General features: G+C 50.1%; 1 protein-coding gene across 10 annotated transcripts in view; it reads left to right on the forward strand.

Annotated features, from left to right (window-relative positions):
• TENM4 (teneurin transmembrane protein 4) overlaps positions 1 to 24,571 on the forward strand; it is an 849,352-nt gene that overhangs the window by 395,777 nt on the left and 429,004 nt on the right. For all 10 annotated transcript variants that reach the window (XM_060403943.1, XM_060403939.1, XM_060403940.1 and 7 more), the window contains 2 exons: positions 9,319 to 9,606; positions 12,541 to 12,810. In XM_060403943.1, coding sequence (XP_060259926.1) covers positions 9,384 to 9,606; positions 12,541 to 12,810 — 493 coding nt within the window. In that variant the 5' untranslated portion in view covers positions 9,319 to 9,383. The remainder of the gene's footprint in view (positions 1 to 9,318; positions 9,607 to 12,540; positions 12,811 to 24,571) is intronic.

Here is a 24,571-nt window from a genome sequence, read left to right on the forward strand (position 1 = left end):
TTCCAAATCTGTAAAGTGGGGATAATGGTGCCTGCCTCTGTGGCTTGTGCATAAACCAGCACAGTACCTGGCACAGATGAGGTGCCTCTCTCCCTGGCATTCACCTTCATTCTTCATGCTGGAATTGAAAACAAAGGACTCGCCAGAGCAGACTTTGAAGGACTAAGGAAAGTAAAAATTTATGACGACTTTCTATATGTACACACACATACACACACACACACACACACACACACACACACACGCACACACCCTGCCCAGGACTTACATTTTGCAGAACACATTTTAGCTCTGAAATATTTATGGGCACTTTTTGACACACTAAGAACTGAAAATATCACCGTGTGCTTGTGTTAAGGAAAACTTATAAAACTTTAGTCCAGTAGGAATTCAGTCAATTTCCTGACTCGTCTCTGGTCATTTCTGAGGTTGCAGGGAAACCCACGGTGGTAACAGCCCCCATTTCCCTAAGGCTCTGGCAGGGGCAAAGGGTCCTCGGCAGGGCTGTACGTCTGATGAGGTCTCTGTGTGAATGCTCCAGGCCCCTGCCCCTCGTAAATATTGCTGGAGCCCATGTGCAGGGCGCAGGTTGGCTTTGTGAGCTTTTCCCAAACACCAAAAGCTTTGTTTCCCCATCTCCTCTTCTCTTCCTGAATCCCACGTCCTTGCCTTTCTTCGAGGCCTGCTCCTGCCCCCAGAAAACCAGCTAGAGCAAGGCTCTCCAGCCTCCAGGATCTAAGGCCTGCTCATCTGAGGAGGAGCTCATGTACTAACCAGCTAGAGCAAGGCTCTCCAGCCTCCAGGATCTAAGGCCTGCTCATCTGAGGAGGAGCTCATGTACTAACCAGCTAGAGCAAGGCTCTCCAACCTCTAGGATCTAAGGCCTGCTCATCTGAGGAGGAGCTCATGTACTAATAGCAAACATAAAGTGCACAATAAATGTGATGCACTTGAATCACCCCGAAACCATTCCCTACCCCAGCCCCAGGTCCATGGAAACACTGTCTTCCCTGAAACTGGCTGCTGGTGCCACAGAGGCTGGGGACTGCCCAGCCAGAGGACACGCTCTGCTGGGATTTCCAGGCCCAGGTTTCCTACCACCTGCCTTTTCACTTTTTACTGTCCACTTACACTATCATCGCTCATGGAAATATCTTCTTATTTCTTCTACCAGCCTGCTCACTCCTCACCTCTCAAGCTTGACCTGAAACCTCTTTCCCTCTCTGAAGTCTGAACTCAGTCTGTTCCCAGTCTCCCTCACCACCCACCACCCGCCCCCCCGCCCCAACTTTCATCCAGGCTGTGACCTACAATGGTCTTCCTCAGACTCTAGGTTGGCAACCCGTCCATACTTCTATTTTAGTAGACTAGAATAAAAGATAGAAAACATCAGATTCCACTCTTGGGGAAAGATTAGGCATGCTTTTTGAAGTTTTTTGTTTTCGTTAGAAATCTGTGGATTCAAGTGGGTGAAATAAATGTACTTTTTACTATAGGTCAGAGCAAATGGGAAAATCGCAGACCGAGACTTCGTTTCTCTCCTTACCTCAAGACCGTCTGGCCTGGCTCGCTTTTGCTTGACTTTCTTTGGTCATGGTTTGGATGTCGCTTTCTCTGGGCGGTGGTCCTTGACTTGCCTCTGCACCTTTGGTCCACCCGACCTACATTTGTGGCCATTCTGATGGGCCTCCCCAGCCTAATTTGTCTAGAAACTCCAAGCTGTAGGAAACTTGTTTGTCTTGTCCACGGAAGCCTCACACAAGCCTCGCAGACCAGGGTAGGGAGTCAGTGTTGTGGGAGGCAGGGACGGGAGGAGAGGGGAGGAGGGGAGGCAGGAAGGCGGTCTCATGCCTCGCAGCATCTTCCACAGCACTTAGCAGGAAGGGTCCTTAGCAATCATTTACCAAACGACTTAACCTCTGGCTCTAGGTGTGCAATACCTTTCTTCAGGATTAAACATTTTCTTCTGATTCACATCTAGACCCTGACATTTGGAAGCCATGTGATTTAAGAGTAAATCACTTAATCTCTTTGAGCTTGTTATCTCATTTGTAAACTAAGAGTAAATAAGAGAAAATATGAAATAAGAGGATAACATCTAACCTGCGGAGTTGTTGCAGGGATTAGAAACAACACCTACAAAGCGCCCGGCATGAGTAGGTGTTCAATTAACCGCTGTTTTATCGTCGCTGCCTCTTTCGCCGTCATCAGCGTGTGTCTCCACATTCACACACTGCTCAAACCTTCAGATCCATCCTCATCCAGCTCCAAGGAAAAGAAAGAAATATATACATATGGATTTTAGAATCACTGGCTTACTGGCTGTGTGAACGTTATCACCCACCTGGCTCACTGAGTCCACTCTCTAAACTGAGAAGTGATTGGGGGCTTAACTGGTTAACACTCTGCGCTTCCAGTGCAGTGGGCATAGATTTGATTGCAGGTCGAGGAACTAAGATCCCACATGCCATGAGGCACCGCCACCAAAATAAGTAACTAGGGTTCGCATGGGTCTGTGTGGGAAGCACCAAGCACAGCATTCAGTGCAGACTTGACTCTTGCCGACCTTTGTCCAGAGCCCACGCTCGTTCACCGTAGACAGACCAAAAGTGAGGAGAAGGTCTTGCAACTATGGAGGTTTAGTTGCTAAGTTGTGTCCGCCTCTTGCAACCCCATGGACTATAGCCCGCCAGGCTCCTCTGTTCGTGGGATTCGCCAGGCAAGAACACTCGAGGGGATTGCCATTTCCTTCTCCTATGCAACTGTGGTTCACGGTTTCTCAAAGCACCCTTCGTTGATGGTACCTATGGCTGACACCCCAGAGTGACAGGGAGCTGCCGCCGCAGAACTCACATCCTGCTCATCTCTGGACACGAGTTCTAGCACAAGACTGGTCTCTAACAGGTTGTGGAAATGAACTCGTCTGCAAAGGTAACTGTGTGTGCTCAGGGCCCACCTGTAGAAGAGTTTCAGCGGGCAAGAGGGGTGTTTCTGGTAGAGGTGAGTTGGGCTGTGGATTCTTCTGCAGCCAGTGAGAAGAAGCAGAGGAAGGGTCAGGTGGGGAACTCGGAGGGCAGCAGGGTAAGGAGGGACTGACTGCATAGGCATGGACATGTGCGGGAGCTTCTGTCCTCCAGCCCATGGCGGGGGCCGCAGGGCTGAACTGACACCCTTCCCCAGCACTGCCCACCCCCCTCCAGGGTCTCCGCATCCCTCTACTGCATACCCTTGCTCCATCAGGAGCTTTTCTCCACCGTCACTTCTTTCATCCCAACCTCTTTTTCTCTCGATTAAATGCCAGCCTCAGTGTGAACCGTGACCATCTCCCATCTGTTTAAAAGAAGTAAATATTTACTGAATTACTATATTAAGACTAAAATGGAAAAAGTGAAAAGGAAATGAGAGCAAGGCAAATGTTCTCCTTGCCTCTCCTTTGTAACAGGGAAGCCATGAATTTGAGAACTGTGTTCTTAATAATTTGTAATTACTGAGCCTTTGCCTCAAAGCCAGTGTCTACAGTCAACAGGTACACAGTGATAAGAGGCATAGTCACCCACCAGTTTAACAGCCAAAACTGCGTCTCTGACTTATTAACATGTTTTTCCGAGGGGCTATTCCCTCTCCAGTTATAACTGACATCTAACTGGAGCCTTTTAAAACTAAAATGTGGGATTTTTCTGATGGTAATAATGGCTAGCATGTATTTCTTTCTTTTTTTTTTAATTTTATTGAAGTATAGTTGATTTCCAATGTTGTGTTTAATTTCTGCTGTGCAGCAAAGTAATTCAGATATATTTATTTATTTATATTCTTTTCCATTATGGTTTATCACAGGTATTGAATGTAGTCCTCTGTGCTATATAGTAGGACCTTTTTCTTTCTGTATTAACTCATTTTATCCTCAGAACAACCTAAGAGGTTGGTACTATTTTAATGAGGAAACTGCAGCACAGAGAGGTTAAATAACTTGACCAAGGTCACACAGCTGGGAAGTGCTAGACATATACTTCAAACCCAGGTTGCCTTTGAAATTTAAAAATAATCCATCCAAGCAATGCCTTTAGTTCAGTCTCAGTTGTTCCTAGCACACATGGCCTAAATGTAACTACCCACAGTTTATATCGCTTAAGATTGGTAAGAAGCTGCCAGGTAATTTTATTTATTCATTCACTCAGCAGGCATTTCATGAACACTCAGGAGGCCAGGCCTGCCTTCAACCTACTGCAGTCAAGAGGAGATGCAGACATGAACACAGACCATCTAGCTAGCTGGATGCTCTGTGGTGCAGCAGGCAGGCACAGAGGTGTGAAGGCCACAGAATTAATGTCCAGGAAAGTGGCTCAACGGTGGGGAAGGAAGGTGGGCCAGATGGAGAAGAGCTTTCCATTTTGACCAAGAAAATGGAATTCATCCAGAAGGCTCCACAGAGTAGCTAGAGGGACAAAGGCAGGCAGTGGCATGAACTGGCACAGTCCATAAAGGCTGTATCATTCAGGGGTTATATCCATGTGCTGAGTTGAGTTGCCTGGGTCCGAACTGTAGCTCCATCACTCAAGAGCTATGTAACCTTGGGCAGGATACTTAACCTCATTAATTTCTCATCTGTACTTTGCAGAGAACTCTAGTACCTATAAGACTGGATTGAAGTGAGAATTAAAATGTTATCACATATAATTATAGTAAAAGTTATGAAGTAAAATACTCCCTAAGTAATAGCTACTAAATATAACAGTATATTGAATATTAATAATGGCATTATTCATATTATGAACTATTAGTGACCAATTAACATTAAAATTAATTGAGTGCTTATTATCATCACCATTATTATTGTTACTTGAAGTAATGGGTTGGAGGTAAGCAGTCAGAGGGAACCAAGTTGAGGTGGCAGTCCCCATAAATCCTTATCCAAATTAGGCTGAGCCATTGTTGTTCAGTTGCTCAGTCATGTCTGACTCTTTGCAACCCCATGGACTTCAGCACGCCAGGCTTCCCTGTCCTTCACCAACTCCTGGAGCTTACTCAAACTCTTGTCCATTGAGTCAGTGATGCCATCCAACCATCTCACCCTCTGTCATCCCCGTCTCCTCCTGTCTTCAGTCTTTCCAAGCAGAAGGGTCTTTTCCAGTGAGTCAACTTTTCGCATCAGGTGGCCAAAGTATTGGAGCTTCAGCTTCAGCATCAGTTCTTCCAATGAATATTCAGGGTTGATTTCCTTTAGGATTGATTGGTTTGATCTCCTTGCAGTCCAAAGAACTCTCAAGAGTCTTCTCCAACACCACATTTTGAAAACATCAATTCTTCAGCACTCAGCCTTCTTTATGGTCCACCTGTCACATCCATACATGACTACTGGAAAAACCATAGCTCTGACTCTACAGACCTTTGTTAGCAAAGTAATGTCTCTGCTTTTTAATACTCTATGCCATAGCTTTTCTTCCAAGGAACAAGTGTCTTTTAATTTCATGGCTGCAGTCACCATCAGCAATGATTCTGAAGCCCAAGAAAATGAAGTCTGTCACTTTTTCCATTGTTTCCCCATCAATTTGCCTTGAAGTGATGGTACCAGATGCCATGATCTTCATTTTTTGAATATTGAGTTTTAAGCCAGCTTTTTCACTCTCCTATTCACTCACTTTCATCAAGAGGCTCTTTAGTACCTCATTGCTTTCTGCCATAAGGGTGGTGTCATCTGCAAGTCCAAGGCTGTTGATATTCCTCCTGTCAACCTTGATTCCAGCTTGTGCTTCATCCAGCCTGGCATTTTGCATGCTGTACTCTCCATATGAGTGAAATAAGCAGGGTGACAATATATACAGCCTTGATGTACTCCTTTCCCAGTTTGGAACCAGTCCATTATTACATGTCCGGTTCTAACTGTCGCTTCTTGACCTGCATGCAGGTTTCTCAGGAGGCAGGTAAGGTGATCTAGTATTCCCATCTCTTTAAGAATTTTCCACAATTCATTGTGATCCACACAGTCAAAGGCTTTCATGTAGCCAATGAAACAGAAGTACATGGTTTTCTGGAATTCTCTTGCTTTTTCCTGTGGATGTTGGCAATTTGATATCTGGTTCCTCTGCCTTTTCTAAATCCAGCTTGAACATCTGAAAATTCTCAGTTCACATACTATTGAAGTCTAGCTTGGAGGATTTTGAGCATTACTTTGCTAGCATGTGAAATGAGTGCAATTGTATGGTAGTTTGAGCATTCTTTGGCATTGCCTGTCTTTGGGATTGGAATGAAAATTGACCTTTTCCAGTCCTGTGGCCAATGCTGAGTTTTCCAAATTTGCTGGAATATTGAGTGCAGCATTTTCACGGCATCATCTTTTAGAATTTGAAATTGCTCAGCTGGAATTCCATCACCTCCACTGCTTTGAGTGAAAAGCCAGTACTGGGCTATGATTTCAGTTTAGAGAGTTATAATCAGCCATTTTCAAAAAAATGAAAGAGGATGAAATAGGAAATATGAGAGTGCATTGCCCCTCATGGTAGTAACTTTTGTATCTTTTTTTTCCATTTCATACAAACACACTCACATACATATATCTGTGTATCAACTCACAAGAGAAGATATTTTTCAAACTATGGATTTTAGACAGAAGTATTTTGCAGACCCTGGAATAGAAAGTATCGTCCCCTGTCTTCCCTGTGGTCCTGGTCCTCAGGCACTTAGAAGGTCATTGCTTGACAGCTTGTGTCAGGAGGCCTAGCATCAAGAGGGCAGAGCTCAGGGCCCTGAGGCCCCAGGAAGATGATTTGATCTCTGTGTATCCTAGATCAAACCCCCTCATCCCAGCACTAATTTCCAGGGCCATGTTAAAAATTGAGCCCCCCAAAATGTCCCTTATTCATTTGAACTAGCTCTAATTATAGCCCTAAGGCGCTGTAGTCTGCCTAGTAATGCTGGCTTTGCCACTAGCTCACCATATGCCCCTGGGTAGGAGATGGTAGGGCTCTGGGTTACTGTGGCCTCATGTATAAAATGAGGGGTGAATATAGTTGTCATATGTACTTCATGGTTATTTTGAGGCACCAGTAAAGTCACAAATACTTGCACTCTTGAAGATCATGGAGAACTATGCAGAGGGAAGTCTGCAGCAGACACTCGGGATCCGTGATAAATCCCAAAGGCATCTAGTGGTAACCTCAGATGTTTTCTTGCAGAGAAAGTGCTGCAGTTTTCTGGGTTAGGACATATGACCCCATTTGAGTGAGTCCAGAGGGCCCTTTAACAAGACAGACAAAGGTTGCATCGGAACCTAGCTAACCTCTGCCCTGGGGGACTTGGGAAGGAAGAGTTCAATCTCAGGCCAAAGGGATACTGATACCTCTGATGTCCATGATCAGAGGCAGAGCTTGGGTCAGTTTTTCTCTGGCTAGTGGTTTCCATCAGTGTGCTTAGTTTGGCCTACATATCATAATGGATAACATTTAAAAATCAGACATTTTACATCCAAGTCTAAATTTCCAGCCTGTCTTAAAAAGTCACAAGACCCCCTAAACTCCTATGTCACAGCACTGGCAGGCACTGAGCACCACCGCCCCTCTGGACAGACCTACCACCCTCCTTGTTGGTCACTGAGACTCCTTGATGACAGTTCTTGCTCTGTTGCTTCTCTATTAGCACCATGACACAACAGCACGTTTTGTATGCCCGTGTTGCTCTGCAAAGTGGAACAGTGAAAGGTCTGAGAAGGTTGTCTGTTTCAGAAAAGAGCTCTAATCATACTTTGTGCCGGATATTCTGCTTTCCTCCTGTGCTGACCTCCTGACTCTTGCAAGAGGCTGGCTACATTTGGACCCCAAAGCCAAAGGAAGACATATAGAAAGAGAAAGAGGGTGACATGACAGCTTTTAAAAATGTCAGTCTAGGGCGAAATAGTCAAGATGCGGAAAAGAGGAGAATGGGAGATGAGGAGCTTCCCATCAATCAGATACCCTGGCAAACCCCAGATGTAAACAGCAGGTGCTGTGGCGCCTCCAATGAGATGGACAAGTCTGGAGGTGAGGGAGTTCTCTGATTGGCATGGTTGCCAGGACCAGCCTACTTGTAAGGACACTTTTGTGTGGTGGGAAGGAGGGGACTCACCTGGGAATAATAAAATAGGAAAACTGGGGCTTTAGAGTCAAATAGACCTGGTTTCAGATCTTGGCTCTGATACTCACACCCAAGTCATCGCAGTTTTCTCATCTGTCAGATGGAGATTGGTTGGCAGGTTTATTAAATATGTATGAGAAGCATCAGGCTTCACCTTCCTTGCTTACTAAGTCACTTCAGTCGTGTCCGACTCTGTGCGACCCCATAGATGGCAGCCCACCAGGCTCCCCGTCCCTGGGATTCTCCAGGCAAGAACGCTGGAGTGGGTTGCCATTTCCTTCTCCAGTGTGTGAAAATGAAAAGTGAAAGTGAAGTCACTCAGTCGTGTCCGACTCTTAGTGATCCTATGGACTGCAGCCTACCAGGCTCCTCTATCCATGGGATTTTCCGGGTGAGAGTGCTGGAGTGGGTGCCATCACCTTCTCCAATGTGTGAAAATGAACAGTGAAAGTGAAGTCGCTCAGTCGTGTCCGACTCTTAGTGACTCCATGGACTGCAGCCTACCAGGCTCCTCCGTCCATGGGATTTTCCAGGTGAGAGCACTGGAGTGGAGTGCCATTGCCTTCTTCGAGGCGCAGTAAGTCAGGAGTGAGCGAAAGTGTTAAGGCCCCTGCTCTCATGGTGCTTACATGTTAGTGCAAGCAGAGAGACAATAAGCAGGTAATTAATTATCTAGTGGTGATAACTGTGGATTGGGTGCTTACACCTTGGCTCATTTCCAGAAAAGTTTGGAGAAAATAAAAACATCTGGGGACATATGACATTTGATAAAATAATATAGGTAAAGTGCTTATTGCAGTGCCTGAATGTAGTCGTTATTTCACATATTCTTAAGGAGCCCCTATTCTGCGTGAGGCCCTGTCCCAGGGCCCCTGTACACATGTGACTCCCATCCAGGGGGACTGAAAAACTGGTGCCCTCTGGCCTTCGATGTCAGCTTTCTTGATACCCATCACTGAAGGAGAGGCTCCAGGCATCTTCACAGGTGGAGAGGTCACCGAGCAGGACAAGAAGGGGTTCATCATTACCGACTTTGGGTGCCAGTTCCCCCTGTGCCACTTACGGCTGCGTGGCCGTGGAGCCCTCAGTCTGCAGAGCCTGAGGACCCTCATCCACAGTGCTGCAGGGTGAAGCGAGGTCCAGGATGGACCCCGGGCTCGCCTCTCCCTCCTGGGTCCGCAGCTCATGCCCTTTCTTTGGTTTCTCGGGCTCCAGACCACTCGGCCCTGAGCGAGGCGAGGACCCTGTTCGTGGATGTGGAGGAGCGCGGGCCGGAGGCCATGGACGTGAAGGAGAGGAAGCCATACCGCTCGCTGACCCGGCGCCGCGACGCCGAGCGCCGCTACACCAGCTCGTCGGCCGACAGCGAAGAGGGAAAGGCCCCGCAGAAGTCCTACAGCTCCAGCGAGACCCTCAAGGCCTACGACCAGGACGCGCGCCTCACCTACGGCAGCCGCGTCAAGGACCTGGTACCACAGGAGGCCGAGGAGTTCTGCCGCGCAGGTGAGGGCGGCCGGGTAGGGGTTCAGGATGCACCTGCCCACGGGTGTGCCCAGGGGGAGGCGGGGAGGGCCACGTGGCCCGGCTGGGGTCGCGCATGCGCACAGGTGTGCCCTGGGACGGCGGCGCACGTGGTTTACACTGGGGCTGCGGGTGAGCTGACACGCGAGCCCATTGGGGTAGGGCACTCCCCGTCAACGCCAGCTCTCCGCTTTTTTGGCCGCCTGGCTCTGGTCAGAGCCTCGGCTGTAGTCAGCTCTTGGTTCATTCATTCGCCTGCTCACCCCTCTTGTGGGCGTAATGAGACGGTTAGGTGCTGGCTCCGTGTCAGCCCCTGCCTGGGGTTGAGCTCTGAGCAGTTTCCGGCTCTCCTCCAAGCCTCTCCGGTGAGAGGCCGTGAGCACTCTTTACTACCCTGATTTGTCTCGAGGATTCATGAAAGGACGCGTTTACGAGGTAAGTGTGAAAGCGCCAAATGCTGAGTAAGTCCTAGTTACTGGTCTTGTTGTTTGTTATATGTGTATTCATTTGGCGAACATATCTTAGCAGCTTCTCTGCATTAAGCACTGTCCTGACCTTCAGGCTATGAGTAGCTCAGTGGGCTTCCCTCAAAGTTCAGTTGGTAAAGAATTCGACTGCAATGCGGCAGACCTGGCTTCTGTCCCTGGGTTGGGAAGATCCCCTGGAGAAGGGAAAGGCTACCCTCCAGTATTCTGGCCTGGAGAATTCCATGGACTGTATAGTCCACGGGGTCGCAAAGAGTCAGACAGGACTGAGCGACTTTCACTGACCTTGAGAGGAAGATGCTGGTGATCTGAGACCTAAGAATTTAGTAATCTGGGGGGATATCTTGGTGCCTAACTCCCTCTCCTTCAATCCCTACACACCACAGTCACGAAAGCCTAGCCATCCAACTCCGGAATACCTTTCAAATCCATCCCTCTTCTCTATCCCATCAGCCACTGTCATCTCTCTTGGGGGTTGACCGCAGCCTCTCTTCACTCAGTGCTGCCGCCTTTGGGCCATGCTCAGCCCTGCAGCTAGAGCGAAGTAGAGCCTGACTCCCCATTGTCCTTACCTACCTTGAGTTCCTCAACACCAGAGGGCTTTCCCCAAGTCTTTGTCTTTCTGGACTGTTTTATCCCCTGCCTTTCCACACCCCACCACCCACATTCAGCCCTGCAGGGCTGCTCGTTATTCCCACCCCAGCTGTGATATAAGTAGCCTACCTTGGTGCCTCAGTGATTACTCTTTTTCTGCCTGCAGAGCCTCTTCAATGCCAGGTAGGCCCCTACAAGTCCCTGACAGTTCACACGGCCCTCGCTGATTCTGCCCTGCCCACTCTCCTTCCATGGACAAGGTTAGCAGGGGGCTGTGCCATGTAATTTATATGCCTTCTGATGTTGTTAGTTAACCTTTACAACAACCTCAATGATTCATTTGCCCAAGATCACAGAGACAAGAGGAGCTGGTCACACACCCACACCCACACACACACACACACCCACACCCACACCCACACACCCACACACCCACCCATAGAACCTGACAGCCTAGCTGGCCTCTCCCCCAGGCTTCCATCCACATGGAAAGCTGACCTGTTAGCAAGACTGCCTCTTTTGCTTTAAAGGCAAAGGGTCGTGCCCTTCAAAGCACGTACAACCTCCCCTTGTCTCTTCTTACTCCACTCTTCACATTTACTCTGATCCACAAACCTCTCCTCTGAACTCCCACCCTCTGTGCCCCCAGAACTGTTTCCCTGCATCCTCCCATACTTAGGGCTTTAACCCTTCATATGGTCTGGGTTGTATCTCGCCTACTGACTGTGAGCTCTGTGAAGTCAGGAACCACGCCTTGCTCATTGCTGTACATCAGGAAAGACCCAGGGCCGGCTTGGTTGGGTGAAAAGTGGTGCTCCTTGATTGCAAGTCCATTTCCCACATCAGTGGGAAGTGAAGTATGGTTCTCAGTGCCTGCATCCACCTGTCCTTCCCCATCTCCCAAAACACTCATGAGAATGTTAGAAATCAGGAAGAAGCCGTGCCTGATGGACACTGCAGAATGTGGAGGCTGTTTCCCGTGGAAGCTAGTATCACGTTTGTCCCGCAGACACTGATCCCTGAATGAGCTGCCCTCATCCATGTCTTCCTGGCCTCTGTCTTGGGCACCTCCAGGCTTTCCCAGGGCTCAAGAGACCTGCCAGCAGCCCTGAGCCTTGGCTGTGTGCTTGGCTCCCTGGGTTGCCCCAGAGCCTGCTAATTCCTGTTGCAGCCCACTGGCCTGACAAAGCAGAGGGCAGAGGCTCCTTCCTTGTGCAAAGCCCACTTTTCTCAGCCTGTCACCATCTTCACTTTCTGGCTTCAGGCCTTCCTGACCTGGCCAGAAAGAAGCGTTGGGTCCTGGGGAGCCATTGACATCTCGTGGGCTAGGCTTCTGCCTTATTCAGGAGCCCTCCTTGCTGGCAGGCCCTCCCCAGCCTGGACGAGGAGAGCAGAAGCCCTCTATCAGCTGAGCAGACGTGTATTGAGCCCCATGGGTTGGGTCCCAGGTTGTGCCCTAGGCCCAGGGATTTCGGGATGAATAGGGTATAGTCCTCGGCCCAGTGAAGCCATCTCCAGCAGAGGGTCCAGGCCCTTAAGCAGCTCTGCTCTGCAAAATGCCCAGACCTGAGGACTCTCAGAGGGGGCCCAGAAAAAGAAGCAGTGACTTCTGCACAGAGTGTAGGATGAGGGGAGACTTCAAGGAGGGGCTGTTTGAGCTGGGCCTTCCATTAAGGTGTGGAGGGTTTGGGCTGGTGGGGAGGATGTGAAGGAAAGGCCTGTGCATCGACCACCGCTGTGAGTCAGAGGACAAGGGTGAGTCCTGGAGCAGGGGTCAGGCCTCTGGGGGGTGACCCCTGCCATTACCCTAACCCAGCTCCCTTGCCTTCCCTCCTAGGCACCAACTTCACCCTGCGTGAGCTGGGGCTGGGGGAGGTGACACCCCCGCATGGGACGCTGTACCGCACGGACATCGGCCTGCCCCACTGCGGCTACTCCCTGGGCGCCGGCTCTGACGCCGAGCTGGAGGCGGACACCGCGCTGTCCCCCGAGCACCCCGTGCGGCTGTGGGGCCGCAGCACGCGGTCGGGACGCAGCTCCTGTTTGTCCAGCCGGGCCAACTCCAACCTCACGCTCACCGACACGGAGCACGAGAACACGGAGCCTGGTGAGTGGCCCGCCAGCCCGCGCCGTGAGCTGGGGCTTCCAGGCCGCGGGGTTTAATCACAGTGCTGATTTTCCGCTCCATTACCTGGGGGCACTGGTGAAGGCGGTGGAAAATTGCCTTGCTCTCAGTGGTCAGAAGGCAGAACCTCTCGCCAGAGTCACATGAAATACTCCCACCCACGGGTGACAGGCCAGAGACGGGTCGCAGCTCTTTTCTTCCAGATGAGGGGGTGCCTAAGGGACAGGATTATGGCTTACAGGCTGCCTGTGGGTGGAGCGGAGGGGCCAGAGGGCAGTGTAACCCACCCCCTACCGCCCACCTTCTGTGGCCTCAGCCGTGCCCCCCGCCCAGAACTCTGCTCACAAGCCTGCAGCCACCCTGGGCACTCGCCGTGGGCGCTGCCGCACCCCTGGGTCTTCTGCTGATGGGAGGGTGGCTTTTGCACAAGAGCTATCGTGTTGGAGTAGCTTAAAACTCCCATCTCTCCCCCAGCTTTCCCATGATCTCATCTGCAGATCTTAGGAAGTGCTGGCTCTGGACTCTAGTCCACTCTCATCTCCGCAGCCCTGTTCCAAGGCCAGAGAGATGCTGAGGGAGAAAGAGATGACAGCTTGTTCGCGCGCCTCCTTGGTGCGGGGGAAGGAAAGGGAGCCAGGTTTCAGGCTGTTCTGCCTCTCTCTGGAGCCTTGTTTGGTCTCGGAGGGATTCCGAGTTGAACGCAGGCCTGCAGCGGGCCACCGAAGCGAGCTCTCTTTCTGCGATGCCTCGTGCTCTTGGGTCTCTGGGCAAAAGAGGTCCCCACGGAGGAGGAGGCTCCTGCTGGACTTTTTTTTTTTTTTTCTCAGAAGTCCAGGGAGGGGTTCTGCTGGCCCCTGCCACACCAAACGTGGGAGGGGGGATGTGGGGAGGGCAAGCTGAGTGAGAACGGGAAGAGCCAAGCTGCAAACCGGCGCCCCCTACTGGTGTCCAGCTCTAAACGCAGCATCCTGTGTGATTCCTGCCCAGGATTTGGGGGGAATTGGGGAGCCAGGGTGGGGAGAGGGTGGACACCGGGTCAGCGGTGGAGGCTAAGGTGGGTTCGCCTCTAACAAGGATGCTCCAGTGAGTTATATGTCCCAGGTGTGGGGTCGTGCAGGAGTCTAGGTAAGGATACCGTCCAGTGGAGAGATGTGATCTCCAAAAAGAGTCAAGAGCAGCAGGGTTGCAAATCCTTGTTCTACCCCTGCTGCTGGAGAACTCGGGCTGTTTCCTCGGGACCCTGTGCACCGGGTTTAACAGATGGGGGCAGCAGCAGGTGATGGGCCCCAACTTGGTAGTTTCACCCTCCCTTGACACTCCACCAGCCCTCTCTGCGCTGGGGAGCGGTCCACACCCTTATCCTCTTCCCCACTGAGGCCTAAGCCCAGCCAGAAACCCTCCTCTCTCTTCCTGACTACGCACTGGATTTGATGTGTGAGGCCAGTACAGAGAAAGTGGTGTCCGACCAGGAGGCAGGCAGCCTCAGGTCCATCACTGACCTGGAGTGTAGCATTGGATAAGTTAGATCCTTTCTCACTATAGATGAGGACCTCAGTTTCCTCATCTGTAAAATAAGCAGTTTTAATGAAATCAGCATTCCGAGAATGTTAATATTTCTTAGATTGAAGGTGGGGATGGGTAAAAGGGAGTGCTCTGTGGTCAAATAGTGTAGGAAACATTAAGTTCAAGGAATTTGAACCAGTTTCCTTACTGCAGGACTTCTCAGAACCTTTAACATGTTATTAATCATGCTGATGGATATATTAGCAAGCAGCATCCCCCAAATTGACCTTAGAATAAAGAACCCTTTATTCTCAAAAGAGCCAATAAAAGCAGTGTTCCAATGAACACTTGGGGGGAATAAATGAGCCAAATCGCTTGCAGACCCTTTTAGATGTAGGATTCTGTGATTGAAGTCCTCACATTGGAGGTGAAGGTGTATAAGAGGAAAATTATAAACACAATAGTTAATACCTGCTGCTGATTATTAGACCCCTGAGCACAATGCCAAGTGCTTAGCTGTCTGGTCTCATTTACTCATGCTACAGCTTGTTGGAGGAGTGGGCAGCCTGTGGACAAGGTCCACATGGAGGAGGGTCTTGCTAGGGTCTGGCAGCTAAGACTTAGGGAGGGTGGCAGAGACCAGGACAGCCTCTCTGCCCAGGGTAGGTTTTATCATCCCCACTGCACAGAAAGGTTTAAGAAACCTGTGTAGGTCACCTGGCTAGCACGACTTGAATTCGGGCCTGTGTGACTCTTGAAATCTTTACCCTTGTAGCCCTAGTCATAGTGAATTTCCTCTGCAGCAAAGTACTCGGGCTGCTTGTTCAGCGGAAGGTTCTCGCCATGGTGACAAATGATCATTTTTCCATAAAGTCATGACAGAATGAAGTGCACACCACCCACATTGTTGTGTATTCCCTGAGAGCTGAATTGCAGCTGAATTAAGCCTCTGTTGGGTGATAATGACATAATCAACGAGCCTGGAGAGCCTCGGCCTTAGATAGTGGGGACAGGGGCATGGCTTCTTGCTTCCCTGGCCATACCACGCTCGCCTCCCGAACATCCATCCCCACGCTGGGCTGCAGCACTCTAACGCTGTGCTCAGGGAAGGTGGGCAGGCAGATCCAACACCTCCTCCCTTCCAGGCCTGGACTTCCAAACCCACACATCCCTCGAGTGCCCCTGCCCCTGTGCTCTTGCTCCAGGTTGGAAAATTACATTAGTGTCTTTGTTATCTGAAGATCTGAATGACACTGTCGGCCAGGTTGACCTAGTTGACGTGAGTGCGTGCTCAGTCCATCAGTCATGTCTGACTCTTTGAGATCCCCATGGACTATAGCTCACCAGGCTCCTCTGTCCGTGGGATTAACCAGGCAAAGATACTGGAGTGGGTTCCGTTTTCTCCTCCAGGGGATCTTCCTGACCCAGGGATCGAACCCACATCTTATGCATCTCTAGCATCGGCAGGCTCTGTTGTACTGGAGTTTAAATAATGACAGTGGCTCATGCTGAATGTGAATGAGCCATAGGAGTGACTCCCCTTTATCCCCTGAAGAGGTTGATGACATTCTCGTCAACCTCAATTACAGCCAAGGACTGGGGTTCAGAGGGGAACGGCGAGCTGCAGGCGTGTGTCTAGCAGAGCTGGAGCCCCCAGGCTCTTCGCAGGAGTCTCTGTTCTTTCGAGGCTGCGCTCCTCTTGTTCCTGGCCCTCCTGCTCTCACTTCTTTCCCCAGTGCTCTCCTTTCCTTCTCTCTCTCTCATCCTCCTGGTCCCAGTTTTCTCCTTTATCTGTGATGAGAAGTCTGATCTTAGCATCAGAACAGAGCTTGACTCCACTGGAGCTGTTGGCCGACACATCTAAACTGAGGGCCTACCATGTGCCAAGACACTGCACATGGGCTATTGCCTTCAACCCTCATGAAACAGCATGGCATTCCCACTTCCCAGATGGGAAAACTGAAGTTCCCAGGAGGTCTACTGACTTGGCTGGAGATTGTTCAGCCAGTAATTCAGCAGGTGGGCCAAGCCTGGGTTTGAACTCAGATCTCTCTGCCGCTATAGGCTGAACCTTCTGCCCACCTCTACTTGAATCAGCAACTGAGGACATCAAAGCATGACCCCTAGCAACGTCCAGCCACGGGAACATTGACTGCCTCCACACCCAGCCTTGCATTAGTCAATAGTAATTGTCAACAGTATTGATAGTGGTGGAGGCTTTTGCTGAGGCCATGGTGAAGCTGCAGGCAGCTGCCATCAATAATAACTTTTATGGGGTCCATTAAAGCCAATTTCTGCCCCTGAAGGTTAATGTCAGCAGCTTTTATGTCACTGCTTAATATCCAAAATAAATACAGAATTGACTGGGTAATGTAAACACAAATCTCTCCCCTCAGGGCTGTCAGGTGGAACCAGCCCTCAGGCCTCCCCCCTGCTGAGCTGGGCCACAGCAAAGAGGAGCTGGCATCATGCCAGGGCACACAGTTGGCATTCCATAAATGTTTTTTTAGAAAGCAGAGGTTGCATTTGCGCTCCAACCACAGGCTCGGGTGGATGCAGTGCCTCTTTAGCAGCTTCATCCTGTGATTTGTTCTGTGGCTGGGCTGAGCTCCTTCCGTGGACCAGGCATCGTTCTAGAATCGGGAATCTTGGCAAATAGCCAAGAGGGGAGATAGAGCTGTGACAGCTTTTCCGCTCTGTCTGTTGCGGGCAGGGTGGAAAAGATGCAGTCTCGGCATCTAGTGAGGAGCCTTGGTCCCAGGTCTGAAACCTTGAGCACGTCACCTCACCTCCCTACCCAACAGCTCCCGCATTTCTAAAACTGTGTGCCAGTAGCCACGTGGGGCCAGAAGAAGGGAAACGGGGAGTTAGGGTTTAGCAGGTACCGAGTTTCAGTTTGGGATGGTGGGATAGTTCTGGTTACACAGCAAAGTGAGTGCACTCAATGCCGCCGTTACCGTATGCTTAAAGATGGTTGAAAGAGTTACCTGTGTTTTACCACAGTAATAAAAAGTACAAAAACAGCATGCCATCTTTCTTCCTTGTATTGCTGTGAGCCTGCACCACAGCTTTGGCAAAGCAGCTGGTCTGTGCTGGTCCTTAATGTCTGCTCGCTATTAATGTTCATTGTTGAAAGAGCCGTGGGATGACTGCGGAAGGAGCCGTTCACTCTGCCCTGTGGATCCAAAGGCTCTTTCCTCCATCCCACCCACACAATGCACCTGGGCTTGCAGGCCAGCCGAGCAGGATTGCTCTGAAGGTGAGGGTTCTGAGCAAGATGCTCCCAGTGGAGTCAATTGCTCGAGCAGGGCTTGGAGGCATAAAGAGGCATGGTGGGCCTGGGACAGAGTAAGAATTTACTCCCAGCTCTAATCCCAGAGGCAAAGTGATAAATACACATGGAAAAGAAACAATGAAACAGAGTCACAGTTACCCCCCAAATTATCAAGCAGCCTGGGTGTCAAAAGGGAAATTACTGGTTAACCCAATTAGGCGGCCAAACTGCTTATTGAGAGTCGGTAGATTAGGTGAGCATCTTCAAGCTCGATGAGAAAGCTCATTACCAGTTTAACTCCATTTATCCTCTGCCCTCCCTGGCCCAGTGCTCATGAGACTTCGTTTTTAAAATCTTGTAAGAATAGCTATCACTAATTCCCTAGAGTACTGCAGCTACCCAGCCATGATACCCAAGGCTTCCTTTTCTAGGACAGAAAACTGGGTTCCTTCACTGGGGTAGAGATTACATCCCTATATTTGACTACCCTTCTGCCCACAAGCAGCCTGCACTCCACCCTAGAAAACAGGTGCCCAGGAACGAGGGTCACTTACTGGACAGTTACCCACGTAACAAGGACTGCAAGCCCCCAAGTTCCAAACGGGATTGAGAAGGGCCTGCAAGAATCAAAGCATCTGGGAATCTGGGAGCTAGAAGGGACACGGAGACACCTAGTCCATTGATTCTTAACTTTTTTTCCCTATTTCCTAGCCAAGAAAGCTAAGACTCAGAGAGGTTAGGTGACCTGCTGAAGGTTGCACAGCTGTTGCTGCTGAGGCTAAGTAAGTCAACTTCAGTCGTGTCCGACTCTGCGCGACCCCATAGATGGCAGCCCACCAGGCTCCCCCGTCCCTGGGATTCTCCAGGCAAGAACACTGGAGTGGGTTGCCATTTCCTTCTCCAATGCATGAAAGTGAAGAGTGAAAGTGAAGTCGCTTAGTCATGTCTGCCTCTTCGCGACCCCATGGACTGCAGCCCACCAGGCTCCTCCATCCATAGGATTTTCCAGGCAAGAGTACTGGAGTGAGGTGCCATCGCCTTCTCCGGTTGCATAGCTAGTAAACGGCAAAACCAGGGTTTGAGTCCACACCTGTCTCACACCACTGCCCATCATCTTTCCTGACCACCATCCTCTCCTACTTGTTCTGTTTTATAGAAACAGAATACCCAGGTCTCCCACATTGAGGTGGATTCTTTACCATCTGAGCCACCAGGGAAGCCCATGTTTCCATTAGCTCAATGCTGTTAATAATAATATACATAATCTTGGAGCTGAATCTAGCTGTATCCAGAACATAAACTTCCTTCTTTGTCAGTGTTAGTAACTGCCAAAAATTAAATTGAATCCCTAACCTGTTAGAGCTAATCAGGGCCTAGAGATCATCATACGGTGAGGGGGTGGGGGAGGATGCTGCGGGGCAGGGAAGGAAGCTGGCGATGAGGCTGCTTGGAGGAAAGGCATCTGGGCGGAGGACAGGGCAGGTACCAGGGTCCTGAGGCAAGGAGGCCAGTGTGGCCAGAGCGCAGAGGAGGTCAGACAGGGGAGGTGAGGCGGGGCGCGAGCAGGTCGCTGCATGGGGAGTCACAGGAGCCTCCGAGCGGAGTGGCAGGGTCATTCTGGAAAAAGTGTGGAGCGTCGGAGCAGGAGGCTACTGCAGGAGTCCAGGAGAGAGGATGGGAGCTTGGGTCGGGGCATGGAGGCTGTGGGGAGGGGTTGTGAGCCTGGTCAGGGGGCCCCGCTGCCCTGTCCTGGTCCGCTGCAGAGCCTCGTAAGCAGAGAGGAAGACCGCCATTTCTTAAGTCCGGTGGCGGAAATGGGGTCCCGGTACTCTAGGTGCGCGGAGGGCTCACACCTGGTCCTCCTGGCCTCACAGCTTCTTCATCCCGGCTGCAGGGTCCCTGAGCACTGGCCGGCCCCACGCCGCTCCCCACTTCCTCGCGGCCTCGGTCACCGAGCTCACCCCTTGTCCCAGCCTCACCCTGTACTCCCTGCATCCTGACCGCCCGACTCCTGCTCCCAGCCTCGCCGTGCCGCCCACGGGGGGCTCTTTGCCTCATCTTTTTTTGTATCTTCTTGGCTTCAGTGTGTCCCTGATTCCAGCCCTTCTGCCCAGCTGCCTCACACTGCCTTGGTCAAGTCAGCCTGGGGCCTCCTCGCCACAGCACCACCTCTGATGGATTTTCTGTGATCTCGGAGCTGGTATCCGACAGACACTAATGTGGCTGTTCTTGTGAGTTCCTTGGGAGAGGACTTGAAATACACCCCAAATTTATTCCCCTCGGTGTACGCTGCAGCGCTCCCTGGTGGGCAGTATGTGCTAATACATGTGCACCCTGCTTCTGAACTGGCAGGCGGGGAAGAGACAAAGCTACTGTAAATTAAGATAGATTGCATTCTTGAAACTAGGTTAAGGCTCACTGTGTGTGCAGAGAGGTACAGTAAGCCAGAGTTTTGCTTTTGATTTGAGCCAACGTGACTTTCAATTCCTGTGGAAGCAATGATGTGCACAATGACAAAGTTCCTACCGAAAGACATTTATTTGCAAAGCACTATTTCCTATTGTAAGCTCAGCTTTGTCCAAGGAGAGTGGCTCTTGGTCTGTTTCAGCTTCATATAACCCCGGATGATCTCAGGGAGGAAAGGGAGTAACCAATGCTGGGAAAAGAGCTTTCTGCCCACAGGAGCCTAATTCACTCTGGGTTGTGTGGAATCCAGGGATGAATCTAGTTTCAGTTTTAGACTCTTGTCACCAGGCCCAGGGTGACCTTGAGCAACTTACTTCTCCTCTCTGGGCGTCAGTTTCTTCACCAGCCCAAGGGAGTCATTGGACTCTCAGGCAGTAAGATAACTGGGAAGGAGAATGGGCTTTGGAGTCGGTCTCAGGATCCCAGTTCAGCCACTCAGGAACTGGGTGATGTTGTGCAAGTGACTGAATCTTACTGAGCCTCAGTTGCTTCACCTGTAACGTGGGCATGAATACCTCCCAACGTTGTAATGCACACAAAAGATGTGTGCGCGTGAAAGGTGAAGGGCTTCCATGTCCCACCTGTGGACCAAGCCTGACCCTGAAACCAGTGGTGCATCTCAGCACCGTCATTTAAAATCATAATCATAAATGGATGGGAGAGGAGCGGAACAGAGTACATCAAACATAGTGAAGTCAGTATTATTTTGTGAATTTTAATTTTAGTTATACTTTACACACAGCACCTGTACTAGGTCATCATGTATAATGTATTTCTTACTCTGTAATTCAGTAAAAAAAATAATAATCATAAGTTTAAAAGATGATACTTGGCACACACCAGGACCTGATGAATGTTAATTCCTTTCCTTCAAACCCCTCAGCTTGAAGATTCCGTGATTCCTGATGTCGTGTGTGTGTGCATGCTAAGTCACTTCAGTCGTGTCTGACTCTTTGCGACCCGTAGACTGCAGCCCACCAGACTCTTCTGTCCATGGGATTCTCCAGGCAAGAATACTGGAGTGGGTTGCCATGCCCTCCTGCAGGGGATCTTCCTGACCCAGGGATCAAACCCAGGTCTCCTGCATTGCAGGCAGATTCTTTACCGCTAAGTCACCTGGGAAACCCTCATGATGTCATTGTTGTTTAGTTGCTCAACCGTGTCCAACTCTTTTCAACCCAATGGACTGCAGGATACCAGACTTCCTTTCCTTCACCATTTCCTGGAGCTTGCTCAAACGCATGTCCATTGAGTCGATGATGCCATTCAACCATCACATCCTCTGTCCTTCCATTCTCCTCCTGCCCTCAATCTTTCCCAGCATCAGAGTCTTTTCTAATGAGTTGGCTCTTCACATCAGATGATGTCATAGTCTTACCTAAAAACTATTGGCATAGTACTTCTAGGGCTCTCCTATGGAGAATAAGCGTGTATTTGGGCAGGGCCCCGTGATTCAGTTGAAAGAAGCTGGGCTCTGGGATCAGATGGAGTTGGCCGTCTCACCACCTCCTCCCCCAGCTTCCTCTTATGTGAATGGCTGTGGTGGTGACTGATAAGCCCTTGGGTAGCTAGGATCAGCAGGAAAAGCACCCCAAACAGGATGAGCTGACTTAGAAGGATATAGGAGCCTGCTGCTGCTAAGTCGCTTCAGTCGTGTCCAACTCCATGCTACCCCATAGATGGCAGCCCATCAGGCTCCCCCGTCCCTGGGATTCTCCAGGCAAGAACACTGGAGTGGGTTGCCATTTCCTTCTCCAATGCATGGAAGTGAAAAGTGAAAGTGAAGTCGCTCAGTCGTGTCCGACTCTCAGCGACCCCATGGACTGCAACCTACCAGGCTCCTCCGTCCATAGGATTTTCCAAGCAAGAGTACTGGAGTGGGGTGCCACTGCCTTCTCCTAGAAGGGTCATAATCTGGGTTCACATAACCTGCTGAATCTCTTCATCAGTGCAAAGGTGACTTCTACTGACTACTTTATTGTGTGGATATACATTAAAATAAGCTTAGAGAGGTTAAGCCCCTAGAATAGTGCCTGGTGCATCGGTAGTGATATATAAGCATGCAGTGTTGTTATCATCATTCCTACAGCATTTTGTAATTTACAGAGCATTTTCACATTTTGTTTAAAATTTGCAACAGCCTTTGAGGTAGATGTATCTCATCACTGTGTGAAAGCTCTCTGAGATCATACAGCTGGAAAGTGGCAGAGATGAGATTCAACCCCAGGTCTCTCAGACCCTATACCCACGTGCTGCTGTTCACAACCACAGGCACACCTCAGAGATACTGTGGGTTTGGTTCCAGACCATTGCAGTAAGATAATACTGAGATAATGCAACTCACCTTTTTTTTTTTTTTTTTTTTGGCTTTCCAGTGCATCTAAAAGTTATGTTTATGCTACACTGTAGCCTATTAGGTGTGTAATAGCATTATGTTGAAAAAAAAAAAGTATATACATACTTTAAATTAAAAAAAAACTTTGTAGCTAACAAATGCTATCATCTGACAGTGCAGGACTGCCACAACCCTGCCACACACAAAAAAATAAATATGTCTGGGAAGGGCAATAAAATGAGGAGTGCCCAAACATATGGCAGCTGGTCAGCCTGTCTTTCTGCCAAAGATAACTCCCCAGTTGCCAAGGTCAAGTGTGAAAAGACTCTAGCAGCCCTGATTTTCCTCAGACCAGTATCTCCCAGTCAGCTCCGTGGGAAGGATCTCAGCCCAGGCTTTCTGTTCTGGAAGAAACTTCCCTTCGGAGGAATATTCAAAACACCAAAGAGGGCTTTTCTTTCCACCACCGTTTAGCAGCCTGGCTTCCTAAATGAGTGTGTGGCTCTTCGCTTTGTAGGCTCTTTACTGCAAACAAATCGCTCTCCAGAATGTGCTTCCAAGAAGGAAATAATCGTATGGAACAAACCAGATTCAAAGTGTGTTGTCAACAAAGGGCAATTGTGTGCCGGTCCAGCTGCTGGAAGAATGGCCGAGGAGGGAAAGAGCAGCCCTCATGCATGTGAAGTGGGCTGTGAAAAGGCTGAGGAGGCTCTGCAAACGGGAACCAAATGGCTAAGCATTGCAGGCAGATTCTCCGCCAAATGAGCCACCGGGGAAGTCCCAAGTCAGAAGTCAGCCTGGGCCAAGCAAGGCTCCTTGAGCATCTCCCTCCCTGTGGCCCCACATGGGAGGAAAAGGAGAGAAGCTGCTTAAGCCTAAAGGATTTACCCTTCCTACCTGCATCCACCGCTTGCGGTCATTTATTACCTCAGCCCTAGAGCTAGTGCTAAAAGATGCATTTTAGTTGGAGAAAATGTCATGTCATTCCCCCCTCCCCCCCCGTCCCCCGCTAGATCTAGCAAGCTCTTCAAGTGTCTGTGCTGGCATTTGGCTGTTCTCCTTCACGCTTAGGAAATGCGTCAGAGCTCACGACGCCATGAATACCTGACATTCCATCAGTTATCACGTGGCTTTCTCCGGTCCAGGGCACCTGACCCCACACCCTGTCTTTGAACCCTGATAGTGGACCTTCGAACTTGGAGCCTGTGTCATAGGGTTTAAGGCTCTGTGAGTCACTGGAAGGACTCACGGGGCTCAGCACAAAGTGAGAGTTGTGGCTAAGATTTACTGCAAGAAACGAGTAAACAGCAAACCAGCAAGGGGGAACGACGCACAGGGCGGAACCAGGGGAGACCAGACTCGAGCTCCCAGGGGTCCTCTCCTAGCAGGGTCGTTCAGGACATGCTCAGTTCCTTCAGTAGGGAGCTGCGCTGTCCCCCAGGGAAGCTCAAGAGGGACCCCTGGTCAGATTTTTATCAGGGGCTGGGTCACATAGACACCCTCTGCCTAGCATGGGCCAAAATGCCAGTCTCTCAGAGGGAAGCAGGTATTTAGCATAAACCTCATTATTTGTCTGCACGGGCTAGGCACAGTCAGCCACCCTCCTCATTTAGAGATTTTATATCAGGCAAGAATTGTTACAGCCAAGTTCCCAGATGCCGGCCAAGAGCCAGCCCCTCCAGCAGACCTCTCTAAGGAGCTCGGGCTGCTGTGTTGACTCCTCTGCACAAGCCTCTCGTCCTCCCCTTCTATTTCCTAGTGAGTAACCCTGAGTGCCCACCCAGCGTATGTATACATACCTCTCAGGTCAGCTGTGCAGACCTTTCTCTACTCTTTATCTTTCAGGTGGTAACCATGATTATAAACATTCTGGATAAGAAATGGCTTGATAAATAAAGCTCACTGTTGGTACTGGTGATGAAACCAGAGGGAAAAAAAAATGATGGATCTTAGGAAAAAGGCAAGCACATTGAATAATCTGACAGCAGGGCACCGCTGCTTGGTCTATAGCTCTGTGGATGGTCTGGGGCGGGGGTAGGGAGGTTGTGAAGCTGAGTGACGGGACAGGTGCTGTGGAGGTGTGTCTCCTTTCAGTAGCACGTGGCAGGCAGTGTGTCAGTGTTGCGCGAACACTGAGGTGAAGCAGGCATGCTCCCTGGCTGCTG

The sequence above is a fragment of the Ovis aries genome, chromosome 21 (assembly GCF_016772045.2).
Source record: "Ovis aries strain OAR_USU_Benz2616 breed Rambouillet chromosome 21, ARS-UI_Ramb_v3.0, whole genome shotgun sequence".
NCBI lineage: Eukaryota > Metazoa > Chordata > Mammalia > Artiodactyla > Bovidae > Ovis > Ovis aries.